Below are 27,526 nucleotides of genomic sequence, written 5' to 3' on the forward strand. Positions count from 1 at the left end.
CTTTTCTTTGTTGCACCTTTTTGCTCACCTTCCAGGAGTCCCTACTGCAGCCCTGCTTCGCTTTTTGCAGTCCCTGACTTCTCCAGTAGATGAGGGAAGCTATTTGCCGCTGATTTGTGTGCTCACAGCGTCTTGCGAGCCTGCCAGCGAGGATTTACAAGCACTTTTGCCAAAGTGCCCCCCCCCTGCTGCCACGCGCGCGCGCCTGCGACTCTCGGCTGGCGCCGCTGAGCTCTCCCAGGTCGGCGTCGCCAGCTGGAAGTATGCATAGGGCGCTGCGTTCGAGCCCCGTCAACGCTGAAGGATCTCTGCAGTGTCTGCCCTGCGCAGCCATGAGCGATCGGCTGCACGCTCCAGCTGACCCTTGTGGCTCGCAAGGCCACGCGGGCAGTGTCGACGCACACCGCGCTCAATCGATGCCGCAGCGCTGCGTGAGTGACGCACCCCTGCCTCCAACCGTGCCGTGCGCAGCCACTGATGCACACCTCCTTGCTCTTGGGGTATCAAGGACATTTCTGACCTAGAAGCCTCCACCGGCGCCGCCGCCGCCGCACGCTGCGCCAGATCCGGCAAAAGCCCCTCCCGCCAGCGCTCGACTGCCCGCACCTGCCCGCGCTGTGTGCCGCAGCAGATGTCAGCACCTATTGCCGACGCTTGTCACCTGCACCACTCACCGTTGTAGGGCACGCCGCCGCCGACACCACCCGCAGCGCCCGCATACGCCGCCGACGTGCACGACGAGAGAATCGAGGCGCCGCCGCAGCACGCGCCGTGGCCGATCTGCCAGGCGTCGCCCTGGTGGCCGACGCACGGGCCGAGGCCGTCGGGCGACGCTGGCACGTAGTAGAACGGCATGAGCGGCGTCGCGCCGTAGCCGCGCTGAAAGGCCGCGTCGTGCTCGGGGTGCGCCGTGCCCTGGCGCTGCAGGTGCTGGCGCCGCTCGAAGCGCTCGCGCGATGTGCCGTCGTCGTCGGTGAGGATCACGCCGTTGTGCTCCGACGGATGCGACGCCTGCTCGGTGCGCTCGGGCAGCGCCTTGCCCTTGGAGCCGCCAAAGAGCGAGCTGATGCGCCGCGTCTTGGTCGCCTCGGGCTTGAGGCAGCCGCAGAGCGAGTACGGCTGGCTGTACTTCTTCTGCCACAGCTTGGCCGTGTGCTCAAACGCGCCGCTGAGCACGTCGTCGCTGATGCGGTCGTCGTGGTCGATGAAGCGGCGCAGCGCGTGGTACACGTTCTGCGCGTAGCGCCGGCCAAACAGCATGTGCGTATGCCAGCAGAGGTCCACGTCGAGTGTCGGGCAGAGCGTGACGGGCCCGTCGGACATCAGGTCCAGCCAGTTGTGGTAGCGGACAATGGCGCGCGCGCAGTCGACGTCGTGCGTGCCGGCGTCGAGCGCCGCCGGGCTGCTCCAGCCAAGCTTGCCCATCTCCTCGACAAACGCGAACTGCAAGGGCGTCAGCCGCAGCGCACAGCACAGGACGCACATGCACACACCTGTCGTTGCACGGCGAGCGCCAGGTCCACGCTGCACTCGACCAGCGGGTCCGCCTCGAGATACGCGCGAAAGATGTAGCTGATGCGCCGGTTGAACTTCGAGCGCGCACCCGCCACGAGCTCAAAGTTGCGCACGCGGTCGCTGTCCTCGGACACGCTGGCCAGCATGCTCGGCAGAGACCAATTGTGGCGCTCGGCCCATGCACGGGGGTCCTGGTCGAGATAGATGCCGCGCTTGCCGTGGCTGTTGGCCTGCGAGAGCGCAAACCAGTCGTCGCCCGGCCGCTGGACGTGCCGGAAGAGCGGCGCAAAGACGGCCGTGGCGAGGTCGTACGTAAACTCGCGCCCGTCGAGGGCACTGAATGCGAGACCGCGCGTGGGCGCCGTTGGGCTGTTGCACCAGCGCTCGAGGTCGCGAATGAAGACGGCGCCGCGGAGGACCTGCACATTCAGCAAACGCGAACAGTCCGGGCATGGCACGCTCCAGTCTGCGTCGCCCAGGCCCTTGGCACCCGGAGCATGCGCCGATGCGCCCCACGGCACTGCACGCCGGCGTCAGCGGAGCCACCACCAGTGTGCGTCACACTCACCGAAGATGGACGCCTCGCACGACGGACAGGTGATCGCCTTGCCCATCTCGCTCGTCTCGAGGCCCTTGGGCTCGTACACCGGGGCGATGAGGCCCAGCGCCCACGGCTCCTGCACGTGGCGCACCCAAAAGTCCTCGCCCTCGGGCAGCACCGACAGCCACGTCTGCGGGTCGAGCGAGCGGGCCTTTGGGAGAGTCAGCACACGCAGCACAGGACATTTGCTCTACTCACAGCGGCGTGCAGCGGAAACTCGACACTGCCAAGCGCAATGCGGCTGCGCAGGCGCAGCAGGTCGTCGTAGTACGCGCCCGGCGAGAGACAGTACGCATGCCAGACCAGCAGCACGTCGAGCGGCGGCATGCAGTGCGGCGGAAGGGCACCGACGAGCGGGCGCGCGCTGCCCGGACGCAGCTCGCTGATCCGCGTGGCCTTCGGCGGCGGATTGAGGCCGGCATCGGGCGCGAGGAGGATGCGCTCGAGATAGAGCTCGAGGCGGTGAGCCGCGCGACGCAGATAGTTGGCCCACGCCTCGTGGACGCGCGGCTCGGCGTCGGGCCTCGCTGGTGGCTCGCGCAGCGAAGAAGAACCCGTCTCAGAGGGCGCGGCTTGAGCTTTGGCGTACGACGGAGCCGCGGCGAGCTTGCTGGAGCCAGCCTGCGTCGAGATGGCTGGACCTTTGCTGGAGCTGGCGTCCGTCGACGCGGCTGCTGTTTCGGGAAAGCCAGCAGGTGGCAGCGTAGCTGAGCCCGTGCTCTGGCCTGCATCGAGTGGCGCCGCGGTCTGGACGAAGCCAGCAGGTGGCAGTCCGTCCAGGTGCTTGCTCGAGCCGGCCAGCTCGCAGTCAAGCTTGCTGTCGCCGCTGTACGCCGGCGTCGCGGCGGGCTGTGCCTCGGTGCCGTATGCCGGCGGCTGCGCACGGCGAGCGGCGCCGTACACGCGGCCGCGCAGCTCGGCAAAGGCATGCAGCAGGCGCAGGTGCGCGCGCACGTCGGCGAGTGCGACAAACGACTCGACGCGCACGGTCCCGACCTTGTACGTGTCCTCGGGCACGGCAGGCATGCTGACGAGGCGCATATGCGTGGAGCGCAGTGCGCAGCTTGGGCTTGGTGCTGGTGGTTGTGAGAACAGCGCAGAGCGCGACGGCGGCTCAGGGGGGATGCGGCGCGCGGTGCGCCCTCGCGGCGGCGCCTTGCGGCCACGCTACGCGCGCGCCGCGCCCCGCGTGGGGCTCGCATGCACGCAACCCGCGGGCTTCGTCTTGCCGCCGCCCGACCTTGCGGTCGCTTCCTTTCATGCTCGCTTTGCACTGTCAGCACCTCCGGCACACGGCAGCGACCCGAGATCGAGACCAGCTCGGTCTGCACCCTACGCTAGAGGCGCACCCGCTGCGCTCGCCTCGACTCAGAATGCCGCGCTGCGACACGCCGTGCCTGCTCTGGCTGCCAGACAGCCGCGTGCGAAAGGTGGCACAACCCGGCCATCGTCTCTTCTCACCAAGGCACCGCGGCTCTTCTCTCGTCTGCGCCACACGAAACATGACTTGTGATGCACAGCAGCCACGACTTTTTGAGCAGGATTGGCGTGTGCGACGCCTTGGAGCTCCGAGCAGTCGAGTGCATGGCCTCATCCGCTGCCGGCATCCAGTGCAGCCTGGGACTTCCACCATCGGCTCTGCAGTGCCGCACGAGCCGGCTGCTCGCTATGAGAGGCTCAATGTGATGCGCATGATTGCCGTGGGTATGATGCAGTGAACCCTCCCCTCCCCCGCGATTTCGCTCGCGGCCTCTTGGCCCAGCGCTCCTGGCCCCGCAGCGCTAGTCCGCGCTCAGCTCGCGCCCCTTGTGCGCAGAGCCCGTCCACGCTCGACGCTCTCGCGCATCTCGCGCTCAAACGGATCGGCTTGCTTGCGCGCTCTTTGTCCCAGGCGCCGCGCGAGGGCCGAGGCGCCAGCGCTCTCGCCCAGATGCTGCGCCGCCCGCTCGCGTGTCGTCGGCCGCGCCAGCTCCTCGAGCGCCCGCGGCAGTGGCACGCTGGTGCGGTTGCGCGGCTGCGGCGGCGCAGGCGCAGCCGACGGACGAGGTGGAGGAGCAAGCCGAGTCGTGCCGCCGCCACGACCATCGCTGCCGCCGATGCCGACGCCCTCTCGCGAGCGAAAGGCGGCAGAGGCACCGAGCATGCGGCTGGTCGTCAAGGGCGGCGCACCGCCAGGCAGCTCGCGACGAGCTCTTTCGTGCGCAAAGATGCGGCGCAGCTGCGCGCTCGACGTCGTCTCGGCGTGTGCAGCAGCGGTAGCGGCTGCAATGCGTGCTTGCCGTGCGCCTGGCCGCCCGCCGAGAAGCGTGCGCGCAGAGGTGCTGCCCGACGCGGTGCTGCCGCTGCGCGAGCGCGCCGACGACGACGGCGCATAGTGGTGCGAGTCGGGCGCCAGGCCGGCGAGCGCGCCGGGCGAGGGCGCCGAGGCGAACGTCGGCACGGTGCGGTGCGAGTGCGACGCCTCGGTGGCGGCGACGGCCCAGCGCGTCGTCAGGTCGCGCAGCTCCTCGAAGATCGCCTCCTCGTCGGTGGCGCGCTCGGCGGCGCCGCCCGAGACGACGGTGTATGTGAGGTACTGGCGGTGGCGTGTCAGCCGACACAGCCCACTCGCTCTGCACTCGCTGCGCAGCTCGCCCCCACGACGCCGCGCATCCCGCATCACTCCAGCGCCGCAGCACTCACCCGCGTGTCGGCGCGCAGCTCGACGGCCTGCGTGCAGCACGGCAGCGCTGCCGAGTAGCTCCACACATCGTGCCCCTCTGCCGCGCGCAGGCGTCTGCGCGACGCATCGAGGACGTCTGCACGCGGCGTGTGCGCGCCGCAGCGTGCGCTGCGCATGGCGTGGTCAGCGAGGCGGCGCACGACCACGCCGCAGGGGCCACGCACCACACGACGGCGAAGGGCAGCGGCAGGCGCACGAGGCCGAAGCCGACCTGCGAGGCGGCGAGCGGCGCATCGAGCGGGCGCGGGGCGTGCGGCTGCGGCTGCGGTGCCATCGTGGCGCGTGAGGAGGTGGAGGCGGGAAGGCAAGAGGGGCGAGGCGGCGCGCCGCGGCGGCGGAGCGTCATGCCGCGCGGCTGCTGCTCCCACGCCAAGGGCCATGCGTTGCATCTCCTGGCTCTCGCAGCATCATGGCCCGCTCGGACGCTTGATCACCATGTCCAGTCGCAGTGCTCGTCCAGGATATTCGTTATGAGGCCCGTCAAGCGCGGCGCCGGCGCGACGGGCTGCGCGTGGGAGGAGGTGGCGTCTAGAGATACATCGGAGGAGTCGTGAGGGTCGTGAGGGACGTGAGCGTGGGGGAGAAGAGAGGAGGTCGTGAGACGTGCCAGCAGCGGGTGCTCCGGCGCGTCCAGGGTGCGTGATCCATCGAGGATCGTGAGGAGAGAGAGCAGCGGTCCAGCCAGCCGTGCGAGGGAGCGCAGTCCAGCTTCGCGTGGGAGGCGACGGCGGCACAGCCGTGCGTCTGGGGCGCGCGCAGGCCAGCTTCGCGAGAGAGAGGTGCGAGCAGCGGCGCAGCCGGCCTCGTCCATGGCATGAGGTCCAGACTACTGCGCCGGTGCATCGACTGCTGACGCGTCGACAGTCGGCGCATCGACAGCAGGCGCATCGAGAGCCGGCGCATCGATGAGGTCGCGCGACTCGGGCCCATCGGCGCGCTGCATCTCGTACTGGTGGCGGTTCTCGTCGGGTCCACGGCTCGGCGCAAAGCCCGAGGCATCGCGCGTGCCAAAGTAGAAGGGCTCGCACGGGTCGTCGCCTGGGCGATAGTGTGAGCGCAAGGCGGGCGAGCGGCCAGGCGGAGCACTCGCCGTACGGCTTGGCGTCGAGATCATACGGGTTCCAGCCGTTCTCGAGGCCGGCCTTGTAGCTCTGCGAGAGTGTCAGCATGCGCCAGAAGTGCGGCGGCATCGGGAGCACTCACCCAGTCGCGAATGTCGCGGTTCTTCCAGGCCCAGGCACTAGAGGAAATGCCAGTCAGCAAGGTGTCGTCGAGCTGCAGTGTTTGGGGCGCTGCAGCGACTCACATCTGCGAGGTGGAGCAAGTCAGCGAATGTGCAACGCTTTCATCAATGATCACGACTCACCCATCCCGAGCCGGCCGTCTCAAACACGTGGCGCTGCACGGCAGAGTTGCGCGCCATAAAGGCCATGTACTTGACGCTGAAGGGGTAGTCGCGGCCACGCGGGAACTTGACAGGGCCGACGGGCAGGTCGCGGTCCTCGGGGCGGTCGCCGCTGGGGCCGTTGAAAGCTGCACGCAGGTGAGCAAGGCAGCGAAGAGGACGCAAGTCGCACCACTCACCCATCTCGCCGGCAATTGTCGCGTACTGCAGCTGTGACGCCGCAAAGACGGGCAGCAGCGAGCAGACCTCGGCGAGGCGCTCGCTGTCCTTCATGCGCTTCTGCTCGTCGGTGTAGACAAAGTACGGGTCTAGAAACGTGTCAGTCTGGGCGATGCACGACAATGCTGCCGCCACTCACGGGTGTCGAGCAGGGTGCGCTCGCGCTTCTTCTTGCTGAAGAAGTTCTCCCACGCGCCGGGCGTGATGAAGCCGTCGTGGAACGCCATGAGCGTCGGGGCGCCTGTCTTGACGATCTGGTCGCGTGCGTAGGGGTAGACTGCAGAGGTGTCAAGTCAGCAAGCGCGTGGCCATTGTCCCTCGCATCACTCACACTCGTTGAGCAGCTCCTTGACGTCGGCGTCGCGATTCGCAGCGGGCTGTGTGCGGCGCGTCAGCAGTGGTTCACCGTCGTCACTCGCGATGCGCACCTCATTGACCGCCTCGATGGCCGTGACGGTGCCGTGATACTGAGGCTTGGTGAACTCCTGGACGAGGCGGTTGTAGGCGTACTGCGTCTGCTCGTAGTACTCGCGCCGCTTGGCCCAGTTGATGGGGCCAGCCTTGCCCGAGTTGTCGTAGCCGTTCTGCGAGCCCGGCACGCCGTGCAGGTCTGCGCAGCGTCAGCGCACGACCACAACGCCGCGCACACCCACACCACTCACCGACCCACACCTTGAGGCCGTGCTTCTTGGCCCAGCCGCACGCCTCTTTAAGCTTGGCGAACTGGTTGAAGGTGTAGTACTGGCCGCGCGGGCCGATGGCCTCGGCGAACGCCCAGTAGCCGATCGGAATGCGCACCTGTGCAGCGAGTCAGCCAGTGTGCAGCACACGCAGCCTGTCATGCTACTCACGTGGTTCAGGCCGGCGGCGGCAATCTGCCGGAACTCGTCCTCGGTCATCCACTCGTCGAGATGGCGCTTGATGATCTTCTCGACGGCGCGGTAGTTGCCGTACAGGCCCATCGTCCACTCGTCGATGATGGCGCCGTACGGCGCATTGACGACCTGGCTGTTGAGCTCGCCGAAGAGCGCCGCGTCCATCCACGCCTCGAGCACGAGCCAGTTGCCGAGGTTGACGCCGCGCACCTTGTCGCGGCGGTAGTCGAAGCCCGAGTCGGCCTGGCGGAAGGACGAGGCCGAGGCGTTGTTGCGCAGCACCAGCTCCTCGCCCTGCGTCGGCACGGCGAAGCTGCGCCGCGTGTGCGGGTTCCACGCGGGGCGACCGCTGGCGGCGGGCAGCAGCGTGCGGCGCAAGTACGGCAGGTCGACGCCGACGGCCGCGGCGTAGCCGTCAAGGCGTGCCGAGGCGGCGCTGATGTTGTCGACGACACGGTCGGCCCAGGCGGGGCGCTCGTGCCACTTGCCGCGCTCTAGGGCCTCGGCGGCGGCGTAGCGCGCCTGGTAGAAGGCCGGGTCGTCGCGCGGGTTGGGAAAGGAGAGAGGCGCATCGAGCGCCGGGTCCTCGTGGACAGAGATGTAGGGGCTCTTGCCGCGGTAGGTGCGCAGCGCGGGGAGGGCGAGGGACGAGGCGGCGAGGCTGGCCACCAGGGCAGCGCGGGAGAAGAAACGCATCGGAGAGGAGAGAGAGAGGCGGGGAACACGATGGAGAGGAGGAGCTGGGCGGCGACGGGCGGCAGCTTATGTACGGCCAGGCTCGGGGTTGCAGCGGAGGGCATCCGCGCGGCAGGCCTCCGAGCATCGCGTGTTGTGCGGCGACATGGACGCGTCTCGAGCGGCGCATGGCGGCGAGCAGCGATCTCAGCGCAGCTGCCATGCAAGGCGCCGGCCGACCGACGCCGGGAGTGGCGCCGGTGCTGCCGCATGAAGACGACGGAAGGGCTCTCGGGCGATCCTGGCTGCTTGTCTGCGTCCGCGGCTGCCGTCTGGCGCCGAGGGCGCGGGTGCACGCTTGGCGCCGGGTGCGTGCGCGCCACCCTCCGGCCCAGTGGCTACCGATCTGGCGTGAACAGCGCCCGATGAGGCCAGCGGCAGCATGCCGCCGCTCTGAGATGCCGAGCGCTGCGCCGTGCTATACGCCGAGGCAGCCTCGCAGTCGGCGCAGTGGCGGCAGCGTCAGCAGGCCTCATGCAGCGCGAGGATCTGTTTGTGGCGCATACGCGCCCGTCGCGCGCATGCAGCGCAGCCGGCGGCCCGAACAGGCAGGTGCAGGCGCGAGGTGCCGCGCCGCGAGACGCCGTCGCTTGCGCTTGGCGAGCTGGCGCAGCTCGAGCCGAGCTCTTGCGGCGGCGCCAGCCTCATCTGCCGCCTGCCGAGCCCTCACATTGTCCTGCGGCGCAGCCGCAACAGCGGCCGGCGCGCGCTTGCATGTCATCTGTGCTGCGGGACGAGCGTGCAGGAGCATGAGATGAGCGGCATGCGGGCGCCGGCCGCTCTGCAGGATGAACGCACGGACCGAAAGGGCGCTGACGCAGCGGGCGCAGGAGCGCCAGGCGCAGTCGAGAAGCTCATGCGTCGAGAGTGACTGCGGCGGAGCGTGACGTGCGCAGGACGGCGAGGGCATCGAGGGCAGTGCGGGCAGATCACGATGCCGCCGCCCAGGCGCGCCGATGGGGGAGCACACGCCCGCTGCCGCTGCCGCGCCTCGTCGCGCCGTCGCGCCGCCGAGCTCGGCAGCATCAGCGCCTTCATCTCGGCTCGCGCCGCTGCCGTCGTGGCGGCGTCTCGGCGCGGAGGAGCGCGTGCGCAGGAGGAGAGGAGACGGCGGCACGAGCGCAGAAGGAGAGGGAGCGGGCCGCGTGGGAAAGCAATCTCGCGCAGCTTGGCGTGGGAGCAGCTGGGTCGGCGCACGTGACGCGTACGGCTGCCTCCACTCGGCGCTTCGAGGCGCGTCTGGAAGCAGTGCAGCAGGCGTGAGAACGCAGGCACCTGGGCAGTGTGCGGCGGTGCGGGGCGCGTCGAGGCGCGGTTTGCTCGGGCTCAAGACGCGGCAGCGCACGGCCGCATCGCCAGTGCACCCCCTTCTCCTCTCTCTCACACACACACACACCATGGGCAAGGACTACTACGCCATCCTCGGCGTGGCGCGCGACGCCAGCGAGGAGGAGATTAAGAAGGCATACAAGAAGGCCGCGCTCAAGTGGCACCCCGACCGCCAGGCCAACTCGGGCAGCGGCAACAGCGCAGAGGGCGCAAAGAAGAAGTTCCAGGAGGTGCGTCAGAGAAGGATGTGTGCTCTGCTGCAGCACTGACACGTCTGCTCCGCACAGCTCGGCGAGGCATTCGAGGTGCTCTCCGACAAGCAGAAGCGCACCATCTACGACCAGGTCGGCGAGGACGGCCTCAAGGGCGGCGGCGGCGCACCGGGCGGCGGCGCCGGCGGCTTTCCAGGCGGCGCAGGTGGCTTCCCGGGCGGTGCAGGTGGCTTTCCGGGCGGCGCCAGCTTCAGCTTCGGCGGTGAGTGCTTCACAGTCCACGCGCAGCCATGCACGCCTGCTGACGCGCGACAGCAGGCCCGGGCGGCGCCGGCGGCTCCTTCTCGCCCTCAGACCCCAACGACATCGTGAGTCGCGCAGCCGCCCGCGGCGCCGCAGCATACACTGACCCCTTTCGCAGTTTGCATCGCTCTTCGGCGCCATGGGCGGCGGTGGCTCGGGAGCCTCGCCGTTCGGCGGCATGGGCGGCGGCATGGGTAGCATGGGCGGCATGCCAGGCATGCCAGGCATGGGCGGCATGGGCGGCGGCGGTGTGCCCGGCGGCTTCGACTTTGGCGGCGGCGGCATGCCGGGCATGCAGCAGCAGCGGCAGCAGTCGGGCCGCGCGTCGCCTGAGGGCCCCAAGGACGTCGAGAAGCGCCTGCCGTGCTCGCTCGAGGAGCTCTACGCCGGCGCCGAGCGCAAGCTCAAGGTGGGGCGCGTGCGCGGCGGCGAGAAGGAGGAGCAGGTGCTGCACGTCAACGTCGCCAAGGGCTGGAAGGCGGTGAGTTGATGACGTGCACTGCAGCTGCTGCCATTACTGACTTTCCTCGCAGGGCACCAAGGTCCGCTTCGCTGGCGCCGGCAACGAGCGAGGGCCCGGCTCGGGCAGCTACCAGGACATCGTCTTCGTCATTGAGGAGAAGCCGCACCCGCGCTTCCGGCGGCAGGGCGACGACCTGCACGTCGACGCCACGCTCTCGCTGGCCGATGCGCTCGACCCACCAGCGGCCGGCACGCCGGCGTCGCGGCGCAGCGTGACGCATCTCGACGGACGCAAGCTCGAGGTGCCGCTGCCGCGCCCCGCGGCGGGCTCCACCACCATCCAGCCGGGCCGCTCGACGCGCATCGCAAGCGAGGGCATGCCCATCTCCAAGACCAAGGGCGCCACAAAGGGCGACCTCGTCGTCGAGTGGCAAATCGCCCTGCCCGATCGGCTCGACGACGAGAAGCGCAAGGAGCTGCGGCGCCTCCTTGCCTAGAGCTTCGCTTCCTGATAGACCTCTGTCCTTCTCTCTGTGTTTCTCCTCGCAATGTCACCGTGTCACGCGTCTCCTTGTCCATGCTCCCATTCGCTATGCTGGCGGGCACCCGAGGAAGTCCCACAGCGCGCGCGGCCGCTTGAAGTCGTGGTGCACGAGCGTGACGAGCCAGCGCTCGTCGCCGATGCTGCGCAGCAACTGCCGCGTGGGCGAGCGCAGCGGGAAGAGCAGCTCCCACTCGGCCCAGATGCCAAACGCCTCGTCCTGAGGTGTGCGCGTGAGAGAGGCACGAGGCAGGCACACTCAGCCTCGACTCACCCGCCACGCCTTGAAGCTCTCCTCCTCGATGATTGTCGACTGCGCAATCTCCTTGCCCGGGAAGACACCCCACGTCACTGCATCCACCTGGCCCGCCTGCATGTTCGTCTCAAAGTCGCCCTGCGAGAAAGAGAGTCAGCAGCCGGCGTCTCGGGGCTGACCGTCCAACTCACCCTCCGGTTGCCGGCGAAGAAGCCCATCCACTTGCCGCCCTCCTCCTCGTCGATGCGCCGCCGCAGCTCGTCCTTGTCCTTCGTCTCGACGAAGAACTCGACGAATGCCTTCTGGAAGATGTAGCCGCCGGGCGGACCAAAGCCAAACGTCGGGTCGGCGCTGTCGGCGCCGTCCATCGCCGGCTGCGAGCCGACGGTCCACCACTCGCGACCACCGTCGGCGCCGCCGCGCGCGCGATTGAGGTGCAGCAGCTCGCTGCGGATTGCGGCTGTCTCGTCGAGGATCGGCACATCGCACCACGGGATGCCCGAGAGCGAGCCGGAGAGGTATGAAGTGAAGAGACCGGCGATGTCCGCCGTGGTGACAGGGTGGCCCCACAGGCGCAGCGCATCCGCCGGCTGCGCGCAGAGAGTCAGCAAGCGCACGTCATGGGCGCAAGTAAGCCCACTCACCGGCACCTTGAGGCTGACGCCGTAGCCGTCCAGCTCGCCGAACGCCGGGCTGCGCGAGTCACCGTAGCGGCCGTTTGGGAACTCGTCCCACGTCGTCGTCTGCTGCGGCGGCGCGCCGAGCGTCGGCGGACGCAGCAGCTGCGAGCGCTCGAGCGTCTGGCGCAGCGTGTCGGCCGTCGTCACCTTGAGCTGCTTGGGGAAGTCCGAGGCCGTGCGTTCCTGCAGAACCCATGTCAGCCGCAGGCATTCACGCTCGACCGGCACGACTCACGCTGAGCATGAGGTTGCGATGCATCGTCGGACTGTCCGGCACACCGTTGGCCGCGGCAGCCGCCTGCTGCTGCTCCGCATCGACCCAGCCCAGGTTCTCTACCACGCAGCGCACCGAGTTCTCTAGATTGAGTGTGCAGAAGTGGAAGACGCGCACGTCGGACTCGAGAAAGATGCGCCCGACCATGTGCGTGGCCCAGCGCACGCCAAACTCCTTGACTGCTGCGTCGTCAAACTGCACAGACAGGTGAGCTGTGGCCTGTGAGCTTCATCTAGAGCTACACTCACGCGGATCGGCTCGAGCGCCGCCGTGACCTCGGCGGGCACGCGCGTGCTGCACAGGTTGATCATGCGCCGGAAGCTCTGGTAGTTCTGGATCGGCATGATGCCGGGAATGATGGGCAGCGTGATGCCTGTGGCAGGATGTGAGCCTCAGCCTCACCTGCTGTACACACTTCTGAACGCACCTGCCGCACGACACCGCTTGAGGTAGTCGAGGAACGCATCGACGCAGTAGAAGAGCTGCGTGACGACAAAGTCGGCGCCAGCGTCCTGCTTTGCGCGCAGGAAGCCAATGTCGCGCTCGATGTCGGGCGTCGTGGCGTCGCAGTGGCCCTCGGGATAGCCTGCCAGCTATTTCAGACGAGGCCACACACGCACCGCACGGCCACACTCACCCGCCACGCCGACGCAGAACCAGTCGCCGTGCCGCTCGCGGATGTAGCGCACGAGGTCCTCGGCGTGCTGGAAGCGCGCGTCTGAGGCGACCCAGTACTCCTCACCGCGAGGTGGATCGCCACGCAGCGCCAGTAGGTTGCGGATGCCGAGCGAGCGTGCTTGCTGTGGAAGGAGCAGTCAGAGGCGGCCCTCCAAGAAGGCGCTGGGAAGGGGAGCGGCGCGGTGTCATCACGACAAGAGGCGGCCCGGCACGCTGTGCGCGTACTCTGAGCCCTCGTCATCGCCACTCGACATGCACCCGTCGCTGCTCCTTCTGCACCCTGTCTCCACCACTCAACCGCACACTCACGTCGAGCGTGTCGTCGAGGCTCGCCTTCTCCACATTGGTGCAGGTGAGGTGCAGGCAGGCGTTGCCGCGCGTCGGGTGGGCGTCGCGCTGCACGGCGTTGGCGATGTCGAGGCTGCTCTCTCTGGTCGATCCTCCCGCGCCCCAGGTGACCTGGATCCACGCCGGCGCCAGCTGGGCGCGCATGCGGGCGATGCGCGCGTGCAGGTTGCGCATGCCCTGCGCCGTCTTTGGCGGGAAGAACTCGAGCGACACCAGCGGCCGCTCGGCGTGCGCGGCGGCGGCGAGGAGCGTCGTGATGTGCTCGGGCACGCCCGAGGCGCTCGAGCTGGCGGACATGGCGCCGAGAGGGATGGAGTGAGGTGGGTGAGAGAGAGGCCAGCTTGCGTTGCATCAGCGGCGGCGAGAGCAACGTCGTGCGAGCTTCGCGGCGGCGCGCGCCTCTCGCACGGGATGCGCCCTGCAGCATCCTTCTCGCGCCTGCGCCTACGCTGCACCGCTGACATGGACAGCACGCTTCAGAAGACACTCCAGACTCAGTCATATCACACGCGAACTTGGAGAGGTGGTGAGCGCAGGCAGCATGGCCCACGCCGGGAACAATGCATTAAGAGGACAACGGACGGCCGGGAATGTGCGAAGCCTCTCGCCGAGCCCACCGGGCAAAGTCTAGTCTCGCGGCGTGACGATGGTCCAAGCATGCGCTTAGGCCGTCGACTCCTTGAGGTAGGTGATGAGGTCGTTGCGGTCTGCGTGCAGTGTCAGCAGGAGCATCACGTCGCAGCACAGCACGGCGGCGCCACTCACCCTTCTCCTTCTTGAGGCCGGCAAACGCCATCTTGGTGCCCGGGATGTACTTCTTCGGGTTCTCCAGGTACTCGAAGAGCGTCTCCTCCTCCCTGGATGTGCACGAGCGTCAGCGCATGCTCCTGCTCCGTCGCCACGCAGTGACCGCATCTGCCGCCATCGCATCTGCCCGGCGCCTGCAGTCTGCTCTCGCCACCTGCGCCGCTTCATCGCGTATACCAGTCTGCTACGCCTCGCAGTCCTGCTGTCCTCGCGCCGGCCTCGTGCGCCGTCTCCGTCCCCTGTTCTGCTCCTTCCTCTCCCTAAATGCCGCCTCGTCCTCCGCCTCGCAACTCCCGCTGCGTCGCTGTGCCGGCATACTAACCAGGTGACACCCTTGTTCACGTTGGCGGCAGTGTACGAGAAGCCCTCGACCTGGCCGGTCTTGCGGCCGAAGAGACCGTCTGTGCGCGGCAGAGGGCGTGTAAGCATGCTGCGCAAGAGCAGCCCTGTGCGCCGCGCGCCACTCACGGAGGTTGGGGCCGACTGCAGATAGAACACGCAAGAAGGGCGGAGAGATGAGCATGCAGCACAGATCGTCGTGCTGGCTGCGCCACGGCGCCGCCATGAGACCCTGCGCCGGCGCAGGGCCCGCGCAGCCGCACCGCGCACACCGCTGCTGCCACTCACCCTTGTTCGGGCCGCCCTGCTCGACGGTGTGGCACTGCGCGCAGCGCGTCTTGAAGAGGCTGTGGCGGCGAGTGTGAGCATGCTGCGCCGCAGGGAAACAAGGCCACGGCGCGAGAAGAGCGCAGAAGCTGCGCCTTCTCGCGGGCCACACGCACCTGGCGCCCTTGGACGAGTCACCGGACTTGAAACCCATGGTGTTAGATTAGAGGGTGCGAGGAGAGAGAAGGGCCAGAGGGCAGGTGTGTGGTGCGGTGGTGGTTGCGGGAAGCACGGGCGACGCCGGCGCTGGCCCGGCGGCTTATATTACCGAAGCGGGCGCTGGGCGGCGTGGCTGGGCGCTGGCTGTCCAACAAACGGCGGCCGGATGTGCTGCACCGCTTGCGCGCGCCGTCGGCCTGCCCGAAGCGTTGGAATGTCTGCCTCGGCGGCGCTGCGCCCGCCGGCCACCGCCCGCCGCCGCCGCCGCTGACGCTTGCCTCTCCTGCCGTTGGGCGCCAGGCACGCCGCCGCCGCGCCGGCTTTCTGTCCGTGGCGGCGCAGATCGATTTTTTCGCGCAGCGCAGCCCGCACCCTGCAGCGCCGCGCTGGCTCCGGCTCTCGCCGAGCGCGCCACGTGGCATGCTGATTTCAAAGCAGCCGCGCCCGAGCGCCATCCCTCGCACTTCCCTTTCCTCGCTCGAGTCGCCCCGAGCGGTTTGGCCGAGCAGCGAGCAAGACGTCCGAGTGCCGAGCGGGGCCTCGCAGCCGCAGGCGTGACAGATCGGAGTCGGCGCTGCTCCAGGGTCCAGGCGCAGGTCACGGGACACGCCCCCTGGAGAGCCGGACGGGCAGTCGGCCTTGGCTCGTGTGCGTACGAAGCTCGAGCAGCGAGAAGGAAGCACTGGACGTGCGAGCGGACGCTTTGTTGGTCGCTTCCATGCTGGCAGAGGGCACAAAGGCGCTCGTGTCTGCACGTGCTTGGGCGTCTGGTCGCGTGAGTGCACAGACCTCTGGCAAGAGGAGCTGTCTGCGGACTTCGCCTTTCGTCAAGAGGCGACCAGCCCCACGAACACCGCCAGCCGCAAGCAAGAGACAATCTCTTCATTCTGCGCGCAAACGTAGTCGGCATCACGGCACGTGGGCCAACCAGGGATGGACGGCGACGCAAGAGCTGGCGAGCGGAGCGGCGTGGCTTAGAGCGAGCGTGGGAACGCGGCGTCGCGTGCGGCGAGCGAGACGCGTCCGAGCGGCGCGCTCTCTCCTCCACGTTGCTTGCCTTCGCTCCACCTCGCTGCCCTCGCCGCAATGTCGCGCGCCTCGTCGTCGTCGCCCGACGAGCTCGACGGCTCGCACCCGCGCGCCTACGTCCACGCACGCACCCAGCTCACGTCCGAAGATGCCGACTTGGCTGCCGATGCGCCCGCCGCCGCACCGCCGCCGCGCCGGCGCACGCACAGCCGCAGCAGCGCCGCCAGCGCCGGCCAGCACGCGTCGACGAGCGCCCTGCCCGCCACGACTGCCTCAGCACAGCTGACGCGCGAGCGCGACCACCGCTCGCCAAAGTCGTCGCCCTCGACACCCGGGCGCCGGCAGCGGCAGGCCAGCGCCGACGAGCGCGCCGCCGAGGCCGAGCGCGAGGCACACCTAGCCGAGTGGCGCGACGACAACCCCGACGACGTGCTGCGCCACGCCGACGCCTGGGAGCGCGATGCCTACTGGCGCGCATACGCCGAGGCCGAGGCCGAGGCCGACGAGATCAAGGCGGCCTACCTCGCCGACGCGCGCGAGAAGCGCGTCGGCGGCCAGCGGCGTGCCGAGGCACCCATGCACGCCGCGCCGCCGCTGCGGGGCCACGAGGCGCTGTTGGAACGTGAGAGCGAGTCGGCGCAGGCCGAGGTGCTCGAGCATCAGCAGGAGGAGGAAGCACTGCGCGACGAGGTGCCGAGCGACGAGGCACTGCTCGTCTTCCAGTGCGTGCAGTGCGGCGCCATACTGGGCGACAGTCTGGCGTGGGTCGTCGCGCAGCGAGAGCTGGCGCTGCTTGTGCTGTCCGGTGAGTGGGTGTCGCGGCAGGTGTGCAGTGCTGCAGTGCACAGAAGCGCGTTGAAGAAGGACAGCGGGGATAAGGCACCACCTTGCTGGCGCGCTCACCGCCATCACGCTCCTTCCTGCTGCGCCCCAGCTCACGCCTTTCTCCCAGCCGTGACGCCGGCGGTGCAGGCCGACCCATCTCTACACACATCCTCAGCACCAGGTCCCGATCTCGGCTCGTGCGTTGTGCACACTCTCACACTAGCTGACCTGCAAGCTCACATCTCGCCTGCCTCCGCTGCAGCACGTTCTCGACGCTGGCGTGTGCGCCGCCGTGCAGTGCGCCGCTCGGACGAACATATCGTACAACACCAGCGGCACTCGATGAGCTGCGCTCGGCATATGCGCTCGACATCGCCGCGGTGCGCGTGTGAGTGTGCAGACAGACTCCCGGCGAATGCTCGTCGAGCGGATTGGCGCTGACGCCAGCGCCCTGGCAGCTACCAACTCGGCTCGGCCATGACTGCCAACGGCGTGCCGGCACGACATGCACAGGCCGCTCGGCATGCCGAGGCTGCGCCCGCTCGAAGCGGCGCCCTCGATGACCATCGCGTGAGTGCAGCCGTAGCACGAGTCTGCCCTTCGACGCTGACAAGCCACTGCGTCTCGCCAGGTGCGCGTGCTGCTCATGGGCCTGGGCGAGCGGCTGCTGCGTCTCGAGCAGACGGTGCAGACGCTGCTGGCGCCGCCACCGCCGCCGCAGCGCGAGCAGAGCGCCGGCAGCTGGGAGCGCGAGGGCAGTGGCGGCCGCGGCAGCAAGCGCTCGCTCGGAGCTAGCGCTGGGCCACCGGAGAGAGGGGCACAGCGACGACGCGGGCGGTAGCGACTGGTGTGCTGGAGCCTGTGGCTGCGTCGCAGCTGCGCATGTGCTCTGCCGCCGCCATCTGCATCCTGTCCCGGACCTCCATGTACGTGCAGCTTGGCTGCTGCCTCTTCACCATCGCCATACCATCCGGACTGTTTGCCTCTGTGCTGATGTGGTGTGTATTGCGCTGATCTCTGCGCAGCCCTCCCTCCAACCTCAAACCCCTGTCCCCCATCTCGCCCGTCCCAGCCCTTCCATCTGCTACCGCCCTGCCATCTGCTACCGCAATGCCTGCACCTGCTCCTCCACGACCTCGTCGACGAGCGTGCCCTCGAGCTCCTCCTCGCCGAGCGTGCCCTCCACCACCTCGCCGCTGCCGAGCTGCAGGCCGAGCGGCATGCCCGCCGTGCCGTCGCGCACGCGGCGGCCCATCTCGAGGCGCAGCGCGCGGCCAAAGGCGCCGAGGCGGTCGCCGTGCGTGTGCTGCACGTAGGCGTCGAGGCCGCCGAGCTTGCGCATGGTGCGCATGGCGCGCGTCGTGATGCGACAGCCGATGTTGCGCTGCAGCACGTCGCTCCAGAGGGCGTGCTTGACCTGCACGTTGGGGCGCCACGTGCGAGCCGTCTTCTGGCGCGACTTGGGCACGTTGTGGCCGCTCTGCAGCTGGGCGCCGTGGTAGAGGCCGCGCTGGCTGGCCTTGAAGGTGCGCCCGGCGAGCTGCGCGAGGAGCGCCGTGGGGCGCGAGAAGGGCGACGAGCGGGCGGCGGTGCGCTGCGACGCGCCGGCGCCGGAGCCCTTTGCGCCGCGGTACGTGGTGCGCGACGTGAGCAGCCGGAGCGTCGCGAACATGGCGGGTGGTGGAGGAAGAGGACGAAGAGGGGCGCGCCAGACGCTTGGGTGATGCAGGCGGCGATCGGCACGTGACGCCGCGCGCCCGCTGCGATGCTCTCTTACCCGTGTCGCGCGCCTCGCACGCCTCCTTCTCCCCCTCCACCTTCGCCATGTCGCCGCCCGCTCGGCAAGCGCACGGCGTCGCCCTCCCGCCGGCGCTGGCACGCCGCCTGCCCGCGGCGCTGCACTACCTCGCCACGCGCATCCTCAGCGCCGCGACGCGCCTCGAGACAAGCACGTCCGTCGCCCTCTCGCTCGCGCGCCTGCGCGCCTGGCGCCCCACGCGCGGCGAGAAGGCCAAGTACGCCTTCCTGCTGGCGCTCGCGCTGCCGTGCCTCTACATCATGGCCGCGCCCGCGTTCCCGCTCAAGCTCGCCCTGCCCGCCGTCTACACGCTCGCCGTGCTACTGCCCGTCTCGTCGCAGTTCATCCTGCCCGCCACGCCCATCTTTGCCTGGCTGCTGCTCTTCTACTCGTCGCAGTTCCTCGCGCCCGAGTCGCGCCCGCACATCTGGGTCAGCGTTCTGCCGACGCTCGAGAGCGTGTGGTACGGCGCGTCGATCAGCGACATCCTCACGCACTTCGGCCATCCCGCGCTCGACATTCTCGCCTGGCTGCCCTACGGCGTCATCCACTTCGTCGCGCCCTTTGTCGTCGCCGCGCTGCTCTTCGTCTTTGCGCCGCCGGGCGCGACAAAGGTGTTTGGCGCCGCGTTTGGCTTCCTCAACATCCTCGGCGTCATGACGCAGGTCGGCTTCCCGTGTGCGCCGCCGTGTGAGTAGCAGGACGTGAGAGGCGAGACCGCAGAAGGGTGCGACGAGCCGGCCGCTCTTCCCGCGAAGCTGCAGTGCGGAGCTGCGCGTAAGATCCGGCAGAGCAGACGCATTGAAGAAGCGTCAGTCGCGCCCGCAGAGCTCTGCTGTGCGTCTTGTACGGCCCATCGGCTCTGCAGGTGGTGCTCTGCGCGCTGAGAGTACTCTTCGGACTCGGTCTGCTCTGCAGCTGGTGCATACCCTCGTCGCGCTGCTCATCGCTTGCGCTCCCAGGGTACGAGCTGCGCGAGGGCCTGACGCCGGCCAATTACTCGATGAAGGGCTCGCCGGCGGGCCTGGCGCGCATCGACGCCCTCTTCCACGGGCACGGCTACACGCTCACCTTCACCAACGCGCCCGTGCCCTTCGGCGCCTTTCCCTCGCTGCACGCCGGCTGCGCCACGATGGAGGCGCTCTTCCTCAGCTACTTCTTCCCTGTGGCGCTGCGCATCGGGCGCGTGCGGCTGGATGCACGCGTGCTGTACTGGACGTACGCCTTCTGGCTGTACTGGTGCACCATGTACCTCATGCACCACTACCTCGTCGACCTCGTCGGCGGCGCATGCCTGGCGACGGCATGCTTCTACTGTGCGTATGCCAGGCCTTTGCTCTCTCGCGCACTGCTCACGCCCGCGCCCGCAGTCTTCCTCACCAACGAGATGCGCTTCCAGATGGAGACAAATTGGACGGCGCGGCCGTCGGCAGCACAGCCCATCACGGCGCTGCCGGCAGCGACGGAGCCGCAGGATGCGTTCGGCGTGCGGCCGTCGGTCGACATCGAGCGGCGGCCGATGCCTGCGTCGCGCGCGGGCGGCGAGGACGAGGTGCGCATGGACGAGCTGCGCCGCGCGCCGACGCCGATGCAGCGCAGCGGCAGCAACCGCAGCGCCACGGCCGACGTGCTGTTCGAACAGCCCGACGAGGTGCGGAGAGACGCGTAGCGCACACGGCGCCTGGAGTGCCCTTAATGCAGATGCCCTGTCATAGGAAGCTCTGGCGTTCGCTTGCGAGGAGTGAGCTAGAAGGAGAGCGAGAGATGCACCATCAGCCCTGCTGCTCGCTGTGCGAGCGGCTGCGCACTGGGAGCGGGCACAGGCATGGCAGTGCAGCCGACGCCGCAGCAACGCATCCTGGCGAGACACGATGCGGCACGGCTCCAGCGCCAGCTTCACCGACAGGGCCCGGTGCCGCTTGCTGTTCCCTGGCCCGCCGGTGCCGACAGCGCTTGCTGCTACGCCTGCTCGGCGATCGGGCGCAAGTCACGCATCCTGGCCGGCGGCTGCCGTGAGCTCCGCAGCCGCCGCGCTGCCGCCGCTGCCGCGCGTCTTAACGCCGCGCGGCACCGGAGATTGCGCGCGGCGCATCGATCCGTGCGCCGCGGAGCGAGGAGCTGGAACGCAGCATCCGAAGTGCTCGCTCCTTCTCTCGTCACGTCCACCGACACTTCAGGCACCAGCACGCAAGGCGGCGCGAGAGGCATATAACGCTGCTGTGTGCGGCCTCCAGCAGCGCATGCCATCCACACACACGAGCCTCCTTGCTCTCCTCATTCTCAGCACCGCCCTCTTTCTCACCTCGCGCACACGCACCATGGCCGCACGCGCGCCCATCTGGTCCATCGCCCACGGCGGCCCGCCGACGCTCTTCGACACGGAGCACAAGGCACACAAGGCCTGGGTCGACGTCGGCCGCGCCATCGTCGCTAGCCAGGCACGCGCCCTCGTCGTCGTCTCGGCGCACTGGGAGGCCGAGCAGCCCGGCACGGTGCTCGTCAACGAGCAGCAGGCGCCCAAGCAGATCTACGACTTCTACAACTTGTGAGACGCGCGCAGAGGCGCTCCTGTGCGGCACACTGACGCCTCGCACAGCCCGAAGCACTACTACGACCAGCGCTTCGACACGCACACGCCGCAGTGGCTCAGCGACGTCGTCGTGCAGCACCTGTCCGGCTCCAGCTTTGCGCCGCAGCGCGTGCCGCGCGGGCCCGACCACGGCGTCTGGGTGCCGCTCAAGGCGGCGTTTGGCGCCGCAGCGCCTCTGCCGCTCGTGCAGGTCTCGCTGCCGGCGCCGTCGGGCGACGCACTCACCGACGCCCGCGCCGCACTGGCGCTCGGCGAGGCGCTGCGCGGCCTCAGAGAGCAGGGCATCGCCGTGCTCGGCAGCGGCCAGCCTGTGCACAACCTGCGCGATGCCTTCGGCGGCGGCGGCGACGGTGCGTCTGGCGCGCTGCGAGCGCGACGTCTGCGGCTGACACCTGTCTCACAGGCTCGTACGGCGGGCCGTTCCTGCGCGCCCACTCTGATGCGCTCCTCGCCTCGGGCCACGCCCGCTGGGACGCCGCAGAGGCACTGACGAAGCGGCCCGAATTCAAGCGGGCGCACCCGACGACGGAGCACTTTCTGCCTGCGCTCGTTGCGCTCGGCGCGGCGGACGACGCCGAGCCGACAAAGGAGCTGCTGTTCATCGACGAGGGCGCGCTTGGCTGGGCCATGGTGAGTGGCTCCAACGCAGCACGTCGAGACCGCAGTCGCTGATGGCACTTGGCTGCAGTACCAGTGGTGATACCCTTCTGATGAGAAATTGAATCGTGCATTGTGATTGAATGTGTGAAGAGCAGCCGGTCGCAGAGACAGGAAGGCGAGCAACATGAGGGCGTGTTGGGAATGAAGCGAAGGGGTAGGCAGCGTGAGGTCGTGGAAGGTGAAAGGGGATAGTCTCGCGCAAGGGGCACAGGTAGAAGGAGCGCGCGCAGAGAGGGTCGTGGCGGGCGCATAGGCCGGCGCAGAGGGGAAATAGGAGCGCCGCGTGACGGCGCCCACGAAGAAAGACAGGCTGACAGCTGCTCGGGCCTCAGTGGTGCTCGCCGGCGCCGCGCCCGTAGCCCATGAAGCCGTTGGCACTGGCGCCCGGCTGCTCGGTGGCGGAGGCGACGAGCTCGGCAAAGGGCGGCAGCATGACCTGCTGCTGCTGTTGCCCGGCCGCGCCTCCTGCGGCGCCGCTTGGGCTCATCGCTGCCGCACCCGCAGGCTTCGGCACGTGGAACATCGGGTTGATGCCGCCGCCGCTGACCGAGTGCAGCGGCGCGAGGTGCGGTGCGGGCGAGGCGAACGCAGACATCGGGCCGTCGGTGTTGGAGTGCGCGCTGCCGCGCGACATGCCGCGCGCCGCCGTGGTGCGCGACTTGGAGCGCGGCCGGCCCGGCGTGGGCGGTGCTCCGCCGGCGCCGCCGGTGTAGTCGGACGCCGCCACCGAGCCGGCGCCCGACGCGGCGATGGACGAGAGCGGCGGTAGCTGCGAGCTATAGCCCACCGAGCTGGCCGTGCCATACGGGTGGAAGCGCGGCAGCGACGAGTGGTGCAGCGGCGAGGCAGAGCCCTGCCGGTGTGCTGAGCCCGTGCGGCTGCCATGTGACTGCCGACTGGCCGACGGTCGGCTGCCGGCGAGGTGTGAAGGCCCCGGCGAGACATTTCCGGGCGTGCGCTGCCGCCGCTCGGCGGCCGTCAGGTTCTCGAGCTGGAACTCGAGCGAGCTGAGCGAGCGGTTGTCGTGTGCCTGCCGCGCCGCCTCGAGCGAGCCGATGTACCGTCGGCCCGACGCATCGACGAGGCTCGGCGCACTCGAGAGCGACGACGCAGAGCTCTGGCGGTGCAGGTACGATGGCCGCGGGTTCATGTGCGGCCGGCCGGGCCCTGGGTCGGAGTCGCCCGTGGCGAACGACTGCAGCGAGACGCGCCGCGGGTCCGGCAGGTCTTCGAAGCTGTTGACCGAGTGCTCGTCGCCCGCTCGCGGCTTGGAGCGATCGCCGGAGCGAGGCTGCCACGCCGAAGACAGTGCCGACGGCGGTGCCAGGCCCATGCCTGGCGACGGGTGGCCACCGGCCGCAAAGGCCGGGCCAAGCGGCGAGAGGCCGCCATTGTACTCCGAGCCGGCGACGCGCGGCAGCGCGGGCGAATGCAGCATGGGCTGCTTGCCTCGCGACTTGTCGCTCGGGCCCTCGAGCCACTCGACCTGGTCGCGGTTGTTGCTCGACGCCAGGATCTGGTTGCGCTTCTGCATCACCGCACGTGCGCGGTCGCGTGCCGCCTTCTCCTGAGCCGCACGCTTTGCCTTTTCCGCCTCGCGCACGGCCTTCTCCGCCTCCTTGCGTGCGCGCTTTGGGTCCTTCGGCACGGCGTGCTCGGCGGCAAGCTGCTGCGCAGGCGTTGGCGCGACGCCGGGCATCGGCGGATGCTGCTGCTGCAGCTGCTGCGCCCGCGCCTCGTCGAAGGATCGTGCCGTCCCGCTGAGCGGCGCGCCGTCCGTCTTGCCCGAGAACATGCCGCCCCACCCGCTCTTGCCGCTCTTCCGCCGCTCGACGGACACGTGTGTCTCCTGGCTCGTGTCCGCGTCGGTAGTCGCGCGCGCCAGCGACGGCTGCCGCAGCTGGCCGAGCGAGTCGGCACGTTCGCCCTGCGCCAGCGCCATGGAGAGCTCGTCGTCGTACACGGTGCGCTGGCTCGTCGACGCCGCCATGCCCGAGAACTGCCGCAGCTGTTGCTGCTGGTGTTGCTGATACTGCTGGTGTTGCTGCTGCTGATGTTGCTGCTGCTGATGTTGCTGCTGCTGGTGCTGCTGCTGTTGCCGCATGTACAGCTGCTGCTGGTATGCCTGCTGCTGCTGCTCCTCCTGCGAGCTGCGCAGCGTCGACGACGAGCCGTGCGCCTCGCGCAGCTCGCCCATCTGCATCGGCACGTCGTCGAACTGCATCGACGCGTGGCTGCCGGCGAAGGTCGAGGCCGAGTCCGGAAACGCGGCGTACTGCTCGCGCGGCTTTGAGGCAGGCGCCGGCGCCCACTGCGTGGCGTACGACGATGTCTGCGCATCCTCTCGCATCGGAGAGCCGACGATCTGCATCGGCGAGTCGCGTGCCGCAGGCTGCACCGGCGGCTGTCGTTGCTGCTGCTGCGGGTAGAAGGGGACGCGATGTTCCGGAGCAGCGGCCCGGGCGCCGTTCTGCTGCGGCTGAGCGTGCTGCTGCAGCGGCTGCTGCTGGTGTGCCTGTGCCTGCTGCGACTGCACCTGCTGCTGCAGCGCCCGCACAGCCTGCAGCTGCCGCGGGTCGACGCCCGTGGCGCCAAATGGCACCTTCGCCGAACGTGGCGCTGCCGAGTGCGATGGCGGCACGTCTCGCCGTGGCGATGACGGGTCGACAGCCATGCGATCCGCAGGCAGCGGCTGCAGCTGTGCTCGCGGCACCTGTGTCGTTGGCGCCGGCGCACTGGGCGGCGCCTTGGCCACCGGTGGCAGGAGCCGTGGCGCGATGTCGGTAAAGTACGTGTGGTCGAGGCACTGCTGCGTCGTCAGCCGCGCCTTGGGGTCGTAGCGCAGCAGGTCCTGGATGCAGTCGACCAACGCCGACGGCACGCGCGAGCTGAAGAGCGACGAGAAGGTGAAGGGCTTGGCCTGTGATTGGCGGTCGGTCAGCAGCTGGCGGGTCCTTACGCCACAGCGGCACTCACCTTCGGAAACGTGAAGCCGACCGAGCGCGCCATCTTGACGCCGCCGAGCCACTCGCCGCCGCCACGCACGCGCCCCCGATCGTCGACGCCGTAGTCTGGGCTCGGATCGCCGAGCACCTCGGTGATCTGCAGCACCTGGTCCACCTCGCTCTGCCCCGGAAAGAGCGGCTTGAGGTTGACGAGCTCTGCGAGAATCGTGCCGAGCGCCCACATGTCGACGGGGTTCGAGTAGTCGCGCGAGCGCAGCAGCACCTCGGGCGCGCGGTACCAGCGCGTCGAGACGTACTCGGTGTACGGCGGCCGGCTGAGCGTCTCGCGCGCCAGGCCAAAGTCGGCCAGCTTGACGATGACGAGCACGTCGCGCTCGGGCGGCGCGTTGGCCGGCGCCGACGGCGACGAGGCCGGGTAGTCGGCCAGGCCCGTCGTCGTGATGAGCAGGTTCTCCGGCTTCATGTCGCGGTGGAAGTAGCCGTGCTCGTGGATGTGGTGTAGGCCGCGCACGATCTGCTGGTAGATGCTGGCCACGAGGCCGCCCGCCAGTGGCCGGCCCTTGCGCGACTTGGTCAGCTGGTACAGGTTGCCCTCCATGCACTCGAAGACGAAGTGCAGCTCCTTGGTGACGGGCATGAGAAAGGCGTCGTACAGCGGGATGATGTTCGGGTGCGCCGAGATCGTGATGAGCGACTGCGAGCGTGTGTCAGTATGCATGCGCACGCGTGCTGCCGGATCGCCCTCACCTTGAGCTCCTTGAGCTTCATGCACTCGTCCCAGTTCGGAAAGGGCTTCTTCATCTTCTTGATCGCGACGAGACGCTTGCCGACGTACTCAGGGCGCGTCGTCGGGTGCTGCATCGGGCTGAGCAGCGTGCCCGACGGCAGCGGGCTGCGCCAGTCGGCCAGGCAGACAGTACCAAACGAGCCGTCGCCGACCTCCTTGATGAGCGTGAAGTCGCGCGGGCCCTCACGCATCAGCGACGCCGCAGTCGTCGGCATCTGTGCGCTCGGCGGCGGCGCCAGACTCGACGTGCTGGTCAGCGGCGTGGCGCTCAAGGCGTGCATCGACGACGAGGGTGCAGAGGCGCTGCTCGACGTCGGCGCCGGCGTCGGCAGCCCGTTGTGCTGCTGGCGCATCGACACGCCCGGCGACGAGTCGGCCGACGGCGCAGCGTCCGGCGGCATGCGTGGCGAGCGCGACGAGCTGGCGTACTTGGCCGCATCCGCGCCGCCGGACGCGGCCGACGCGGCGTGCGGCGGCGACGCCATCATCGCCGGCAGCGGCGAGATGCCGCCGCGCATCTCGTGGTCCGCCATGGCGGGGCCGGGCGAGATGCGCGCGTGGTAGAGCTGGTGCGGATGCGGATGGTGGTGCGGCGACACGCCGGCGCCGTGGTGGTGCGGATGATGGTGGTGGCTCGGCGCGCTGGCTGCGACGGCGTTCAGGATCGGCATGGCCGCCCCGCGCGCGTCGAGTCGAGGCGTCGGCGGCGGCGCGGCGGCGCAGCAGGCTGGAGACGTGCGGCCGAGGGCGTCACGAGGCGGATGCTATGAGCAGCAGAGAGAGAGGCAGAGGCGGCTGGAGGTGCAGAGGTGGACGTCGAACGCTGCGCTGGACGCAGCTGAGGCAAACACGTGCTGTGGGCCGGCAGCGTCAGAGAGCTGCCGAGGGTGCGATGAGCAAAAGTGGCCGCCTGCGGCGAGCGACGGCCGGCACGGAGTGTCTGGCCAGCGTCTACGAGCGCAGCCCGGCCCGAGCCCAAACAAGGCCAGCATACAGCCCACCATCAGCAGAAGAGAGGCAGCAGCACCGCGGCATCTAGCGGCACCTCGGCAGCGCAGCACAGCACGCCGAGGCTCATCTTGGAGCCGCCGCGGGCGTGCCCAACACGGCGCTCTTGCCTGCCGTCAGCAGGCCAGGACAAGGCGCTCGCGCCCCGAGCAGCGCCGCCTCATCAGGGGCGCTTGCCCTCCTGAGTGCGTTCGAGGTGCGCGGCTCCGAGACCCGCCGGAGCGGGCGAGGGCGCAGCGCAGCGAGAGGGGACGCTTTTTGCAGGCCAAGCCACTTCGGCGGCATCCTCATTTGGTGCTGGGCATGGCCGAGTCGAGTGCTTCTGCTTTTGGCACCCATCCCACCCGCGGCCATCGCGAGCGCCATCCGCGCCCGACGCGTCACGGCGCACTCACCCTTGCTGCGCAGACGCCCAAGCCCGTCTCTTCTGGGGGACGCTACGCGCCAGCTCAGGCCCAGTGTGCGAGCCTGTGTGCGCAGCAGAGGCACGATGTGCTGCGCTGGCGACGCTGCCGGCCCGGTGCTGCCTCGGAGGACGCGCGACGGCGGCACAGGCAGGCCGGCCGCGATGCGCGAGACGCGCGCGCAGGCCGAGAGGAGGCGAAGCGGCGGGCGCCGCGTGCGCTCGGCGTGGCGCAAAGTGGGACGGGCGAGGAGGCCGTGCGGCTCGCGTAGGCTGCGGCGACGGCGACGGCGGGTATGTGCAGCGGCGAGGTGGATGTGTGAGACGGGAGGTGAGGAGAGATGTGCGATGGAGGCCGCCGCGCTCGCCGCCGAGCGGCCCTCGAGCGGTGCGGGCGGAGTATGCGAGGCGTGCTAACGCCGCGGCGGCGCGCCTGCCTGGCGCTGCCGCTGCTGCTGCTACCTGCCGCCTGCCCCTCCGAGCCGCGTCTTGCTGCGCTGCAGCGGTGCGAACAGCTCCTGACGCGAGCTCGGCGATGTGTGCTGCGCCTGCACGCGCGGCAGGCTAAGCCGCACAAGGCGCGCGCCCAGCGCAGCAGGCTGACGCACCAGCCGAGCACTGCTGCGCCCGCACCGCGGCGCCGACTCGGAGCACACCGCACCGCTCCGCACCG

The 27,526-nt window shown here is 69.3% G+C and overlaps 11 protein-coding genes across 11 annotated transcripts; 4 read left to right on the forward strand and 7 right to left on the reverse strand.

Annotated features, from left to right (window-relative positions):
• Window positions 1-520: 520 nt before the first annotated feature.
• On the reverse strand, window positions 521-3,142 carry FA09DRAFT_340895 (hypothetical protein; the record flags this gene model as incomplete). Its single annotated transcript, XM_025744373.1, has 5 exons — window positions 521-615; window positions 675-1,443; window positions 1,494-2,035; window positions 2,084-2,267; window positions 2,315-3,142. 5 exons carry the CDS (start codon window positions 3,140-3,142, stop codon window positions 521-523), a joined length of 2,418 nt encoding a protein of 805 aa, XP_025595843.1.
• A 649-nt stretch (window positions 3,143-3,791) lies between these two features.
• FA09DRAFT_331888 (hypothetical protein) lies at window positions 3,792-5,129 on the reverse strand. Its single transcript, XM_025743222.1, has 3 exons — window positions 5,003-5,129; window positions 4,799-4,946; window positions 3,792-4,691 (listed from the first exon to the last, which is right to left on the reverse strand). Exons 1-3 carry the CDS (start codon window positions 5,110-5,112, stop codon window positions 3,909-3,911), a joined length of 1,041 nt encoding a protein of 346 aa, XP_025595844.1. The 5' UTR covers window positions 5,113-5,129; the 3' UTR covers window positions 3,792-3,908.
• A 797-nt stretch (window positions 5,130-5,926) lies between these two features.
• Window positions 5,927-8,033, reverse strand: FA09DRAFT_301163 (glycoside hydrolase; the record flags this gene model as incomplete). Its single annotated transcript, XM_025740360.1, has 9 exons — window positions 5,927-5,989; window positions 6,042-6,113; window positions 6,205-6,371; window positions 6,423-6,551; window positions 6,602-6,739; window positions 6,794-6,839; window positions 6,891-7,072; window positions 7,125-7,260; window positions 7,314-8,033. Coding segments are annotated over 9 exons (1,653 nt in total), but the record flags the coding sequence as incomplete, so codon positions are not given.
• A 1,404-nt stretch (window positions 8,034-9,437) lies between these two features.
• On the forward strand, window positions 9,438-10,950 carry FA09DRAFT_362629 (DnaJ-domain-containing protein). The gene is made up of 5 exons (XM_025745494.1): window positions 9,438-9,631; window positions 9,689-9,875; window positions 9,932-9,981; window positions 10,035-10,397; window positions 10,450-10,950. The coding sequence occupies exons 1-5, from the start codon at window positions 9,470-9,472 to the stop codon at window positions 10,873-10,875; spliced, it is 1,188 nt and encodes a 395-aa protein (XP_025595846.1). The 5' UTR covers window positions 9,438-9,469; the 3' UTR covers window positions 10,876-10,950.
• Window positions 10,951-10,968: 18 nt separating this feature from the next.
• FA09DRAFT_301285 (methylenetetrahydrofolate reduct) lies at window positions 10,969-13,455 on the reverse strand (the record flags this gene model as incomplete). Its single annotated transcript, XM_025740364.1, has 9 exons — window positions 10,969-11,139; window positions 11,194-11,313; window positions 11,367-11,765; window positions 11,820-12,038; window positions 12,091-12,324; window positions 12,378-12,502; window positions 12,557-12,722; window positions 12,774-12,929; window positions 13,117-13,455. Coding segments are annotated over 9 exons (1,929 nt in total), but the record flags the coding sequence as incomplete, so codon positions are not given.
• Window positions 13,456-13,818: 363 nt separating this feature from the next.
• Window positions 13,819-14,782, reverse strand: FA09DRAFT_340900 (cytochrome c C1; the record flags this gene model as incomplete). The annotated part of the gene is made up of 6 exons (XM_025744374.1): window positions 13,819-13,862; window positions 13,921-14,012; window positions 14,285-14,363; window positions 14,431-14,445; window positions 14,590-14,648; window positions 14,745-14,782. The coding sequence occupies 6 exons, from the start codon at window positions 14,780-14,782 to the stop codon at window positions 13,819-13,821; spliced, it is 327 nt and encodes a 108-aa protein (XP_025595848.1).
• Window positions 14,783-15,873: 1,091 nt separating this feature from the next.
• Window positions 15,874-17,482, forward strand: FA09DRAFT_340901 (hypothetical protein; the record flags this gene model as incomplete). Its single annotated transcript, XM_025744375.1, has 5 exons — window positions 15,874-16,621; window positions 16,769-16,838; window positions 16,904-17,029; window positions 17,100-17,211; window positions 17,273-17,482. 5 exons carry the CDS (start codon window positions 15,874-15,876, stop codon window positions 17,480-17,482), a joined length of 1,266 nt encoding a protein of 421 aa, XP_025595849.1.
• Window positions 17,483-17,626: 144 nt separating this feature from the next.
• Window positions 17,627-18,319, reverse strand: FA09DRAFT_331893 (hypothetical protein). The gene has a single exon (XM_025743223.1). The coding sequence runs from the start codon at window positions 18,311-18,313 to the stop codon at window positions 17,744-17,746; it is 570 nt and encodes a 189-aa protein (XP_025595850.1). The 5' UTR covers window positions 18,314-18,319; the 3' UTR covers window positions 17,627-17,743.
• Window positions 18,320-18,465: 146 nt separating this feature from the next.
• On the forward strand, window positions 18,466-20,108 carry FA09DRAFT_301114 (PAP2-domain-containing protein; the record flags this gene model as incomplete). Its single annotated transcript, XM_025740358.1, has 3 exons — window positions 18,466-19,129; window positions 19,402-19,755; window positions 19,810-20,108. 3 exons carry the CDS (start codon window positions 18,466-18,468, stop codon window positions 20,106-20,108), a joined length of 1,317 nt encoding a protein of 438 aa, XP_025595851.1.
• A 618-nt stretch (window positions 20,109-20,726) lies between these two features.
• FA09DRAFT_133067 (Extradiol aromatic ring-opening dioxygenase) lies at window positions 20,727-21,916 on the forward strand. The gene is made up of 4 exons (XM_025739087.1): window positions 20,727-20,984; window positions 21,036-21,379; window positions 21,433-21,659; window positions 21,718-21,916. The coding sequence occupies exons 1-4, from the start codon at window positions 20,758-20,760 to the stop codon at window positions 21,727-21,729; spliced, it is 810 nt and encodes a 269-aa protein (XP_025595852.1). The 5' UTR covers window positions 20,727-20,757; the 3' UTR covers window positions 21,730-21,916.
• FA09DRAFT_133071 (hypothetical protein) lies at window positions 21,917-26,212 on the reverse strand. The gene is made up of 3 exons (XM_025739088.1): window positions 25,403-26,212; window positions 24,666-25,349; window positions 21,917-24,609 (listed from the first exon to the last, which is right to left on the reverse strand). Exons 1-3 carry the CDS (start codon window positions 26,111-26,113, stop codon window positions 22,018-22,020), a joined length of 3,987 nt encoding a protein of 1,328 aa, XP_025595853.1. The 5' UTR covers window positions 26,114-26,212; the 3' UTR covers window positions 21,917-22,017.
• Window positions 26,213-27,526: the final 1,314 nt, after the last annotated feature.

The sequence above is a fragment of the Tilletiopsis washingtonensis genome, assembly GCF_003144115.1.
Source record: "Tilletiopsis washingtonensis strain MCA 4186 unplaced genomic scaffold FA09scaffold_21, whole genome shotgun sequence".
Classification (NCBI taxonomy): domain Eukaryota; kingdom Fungi; phylum Basidiomycota; class Exobasidiomycetes; order Entylomatales; genus Tilletiopsis; species Tilletiopsis washingtonensis.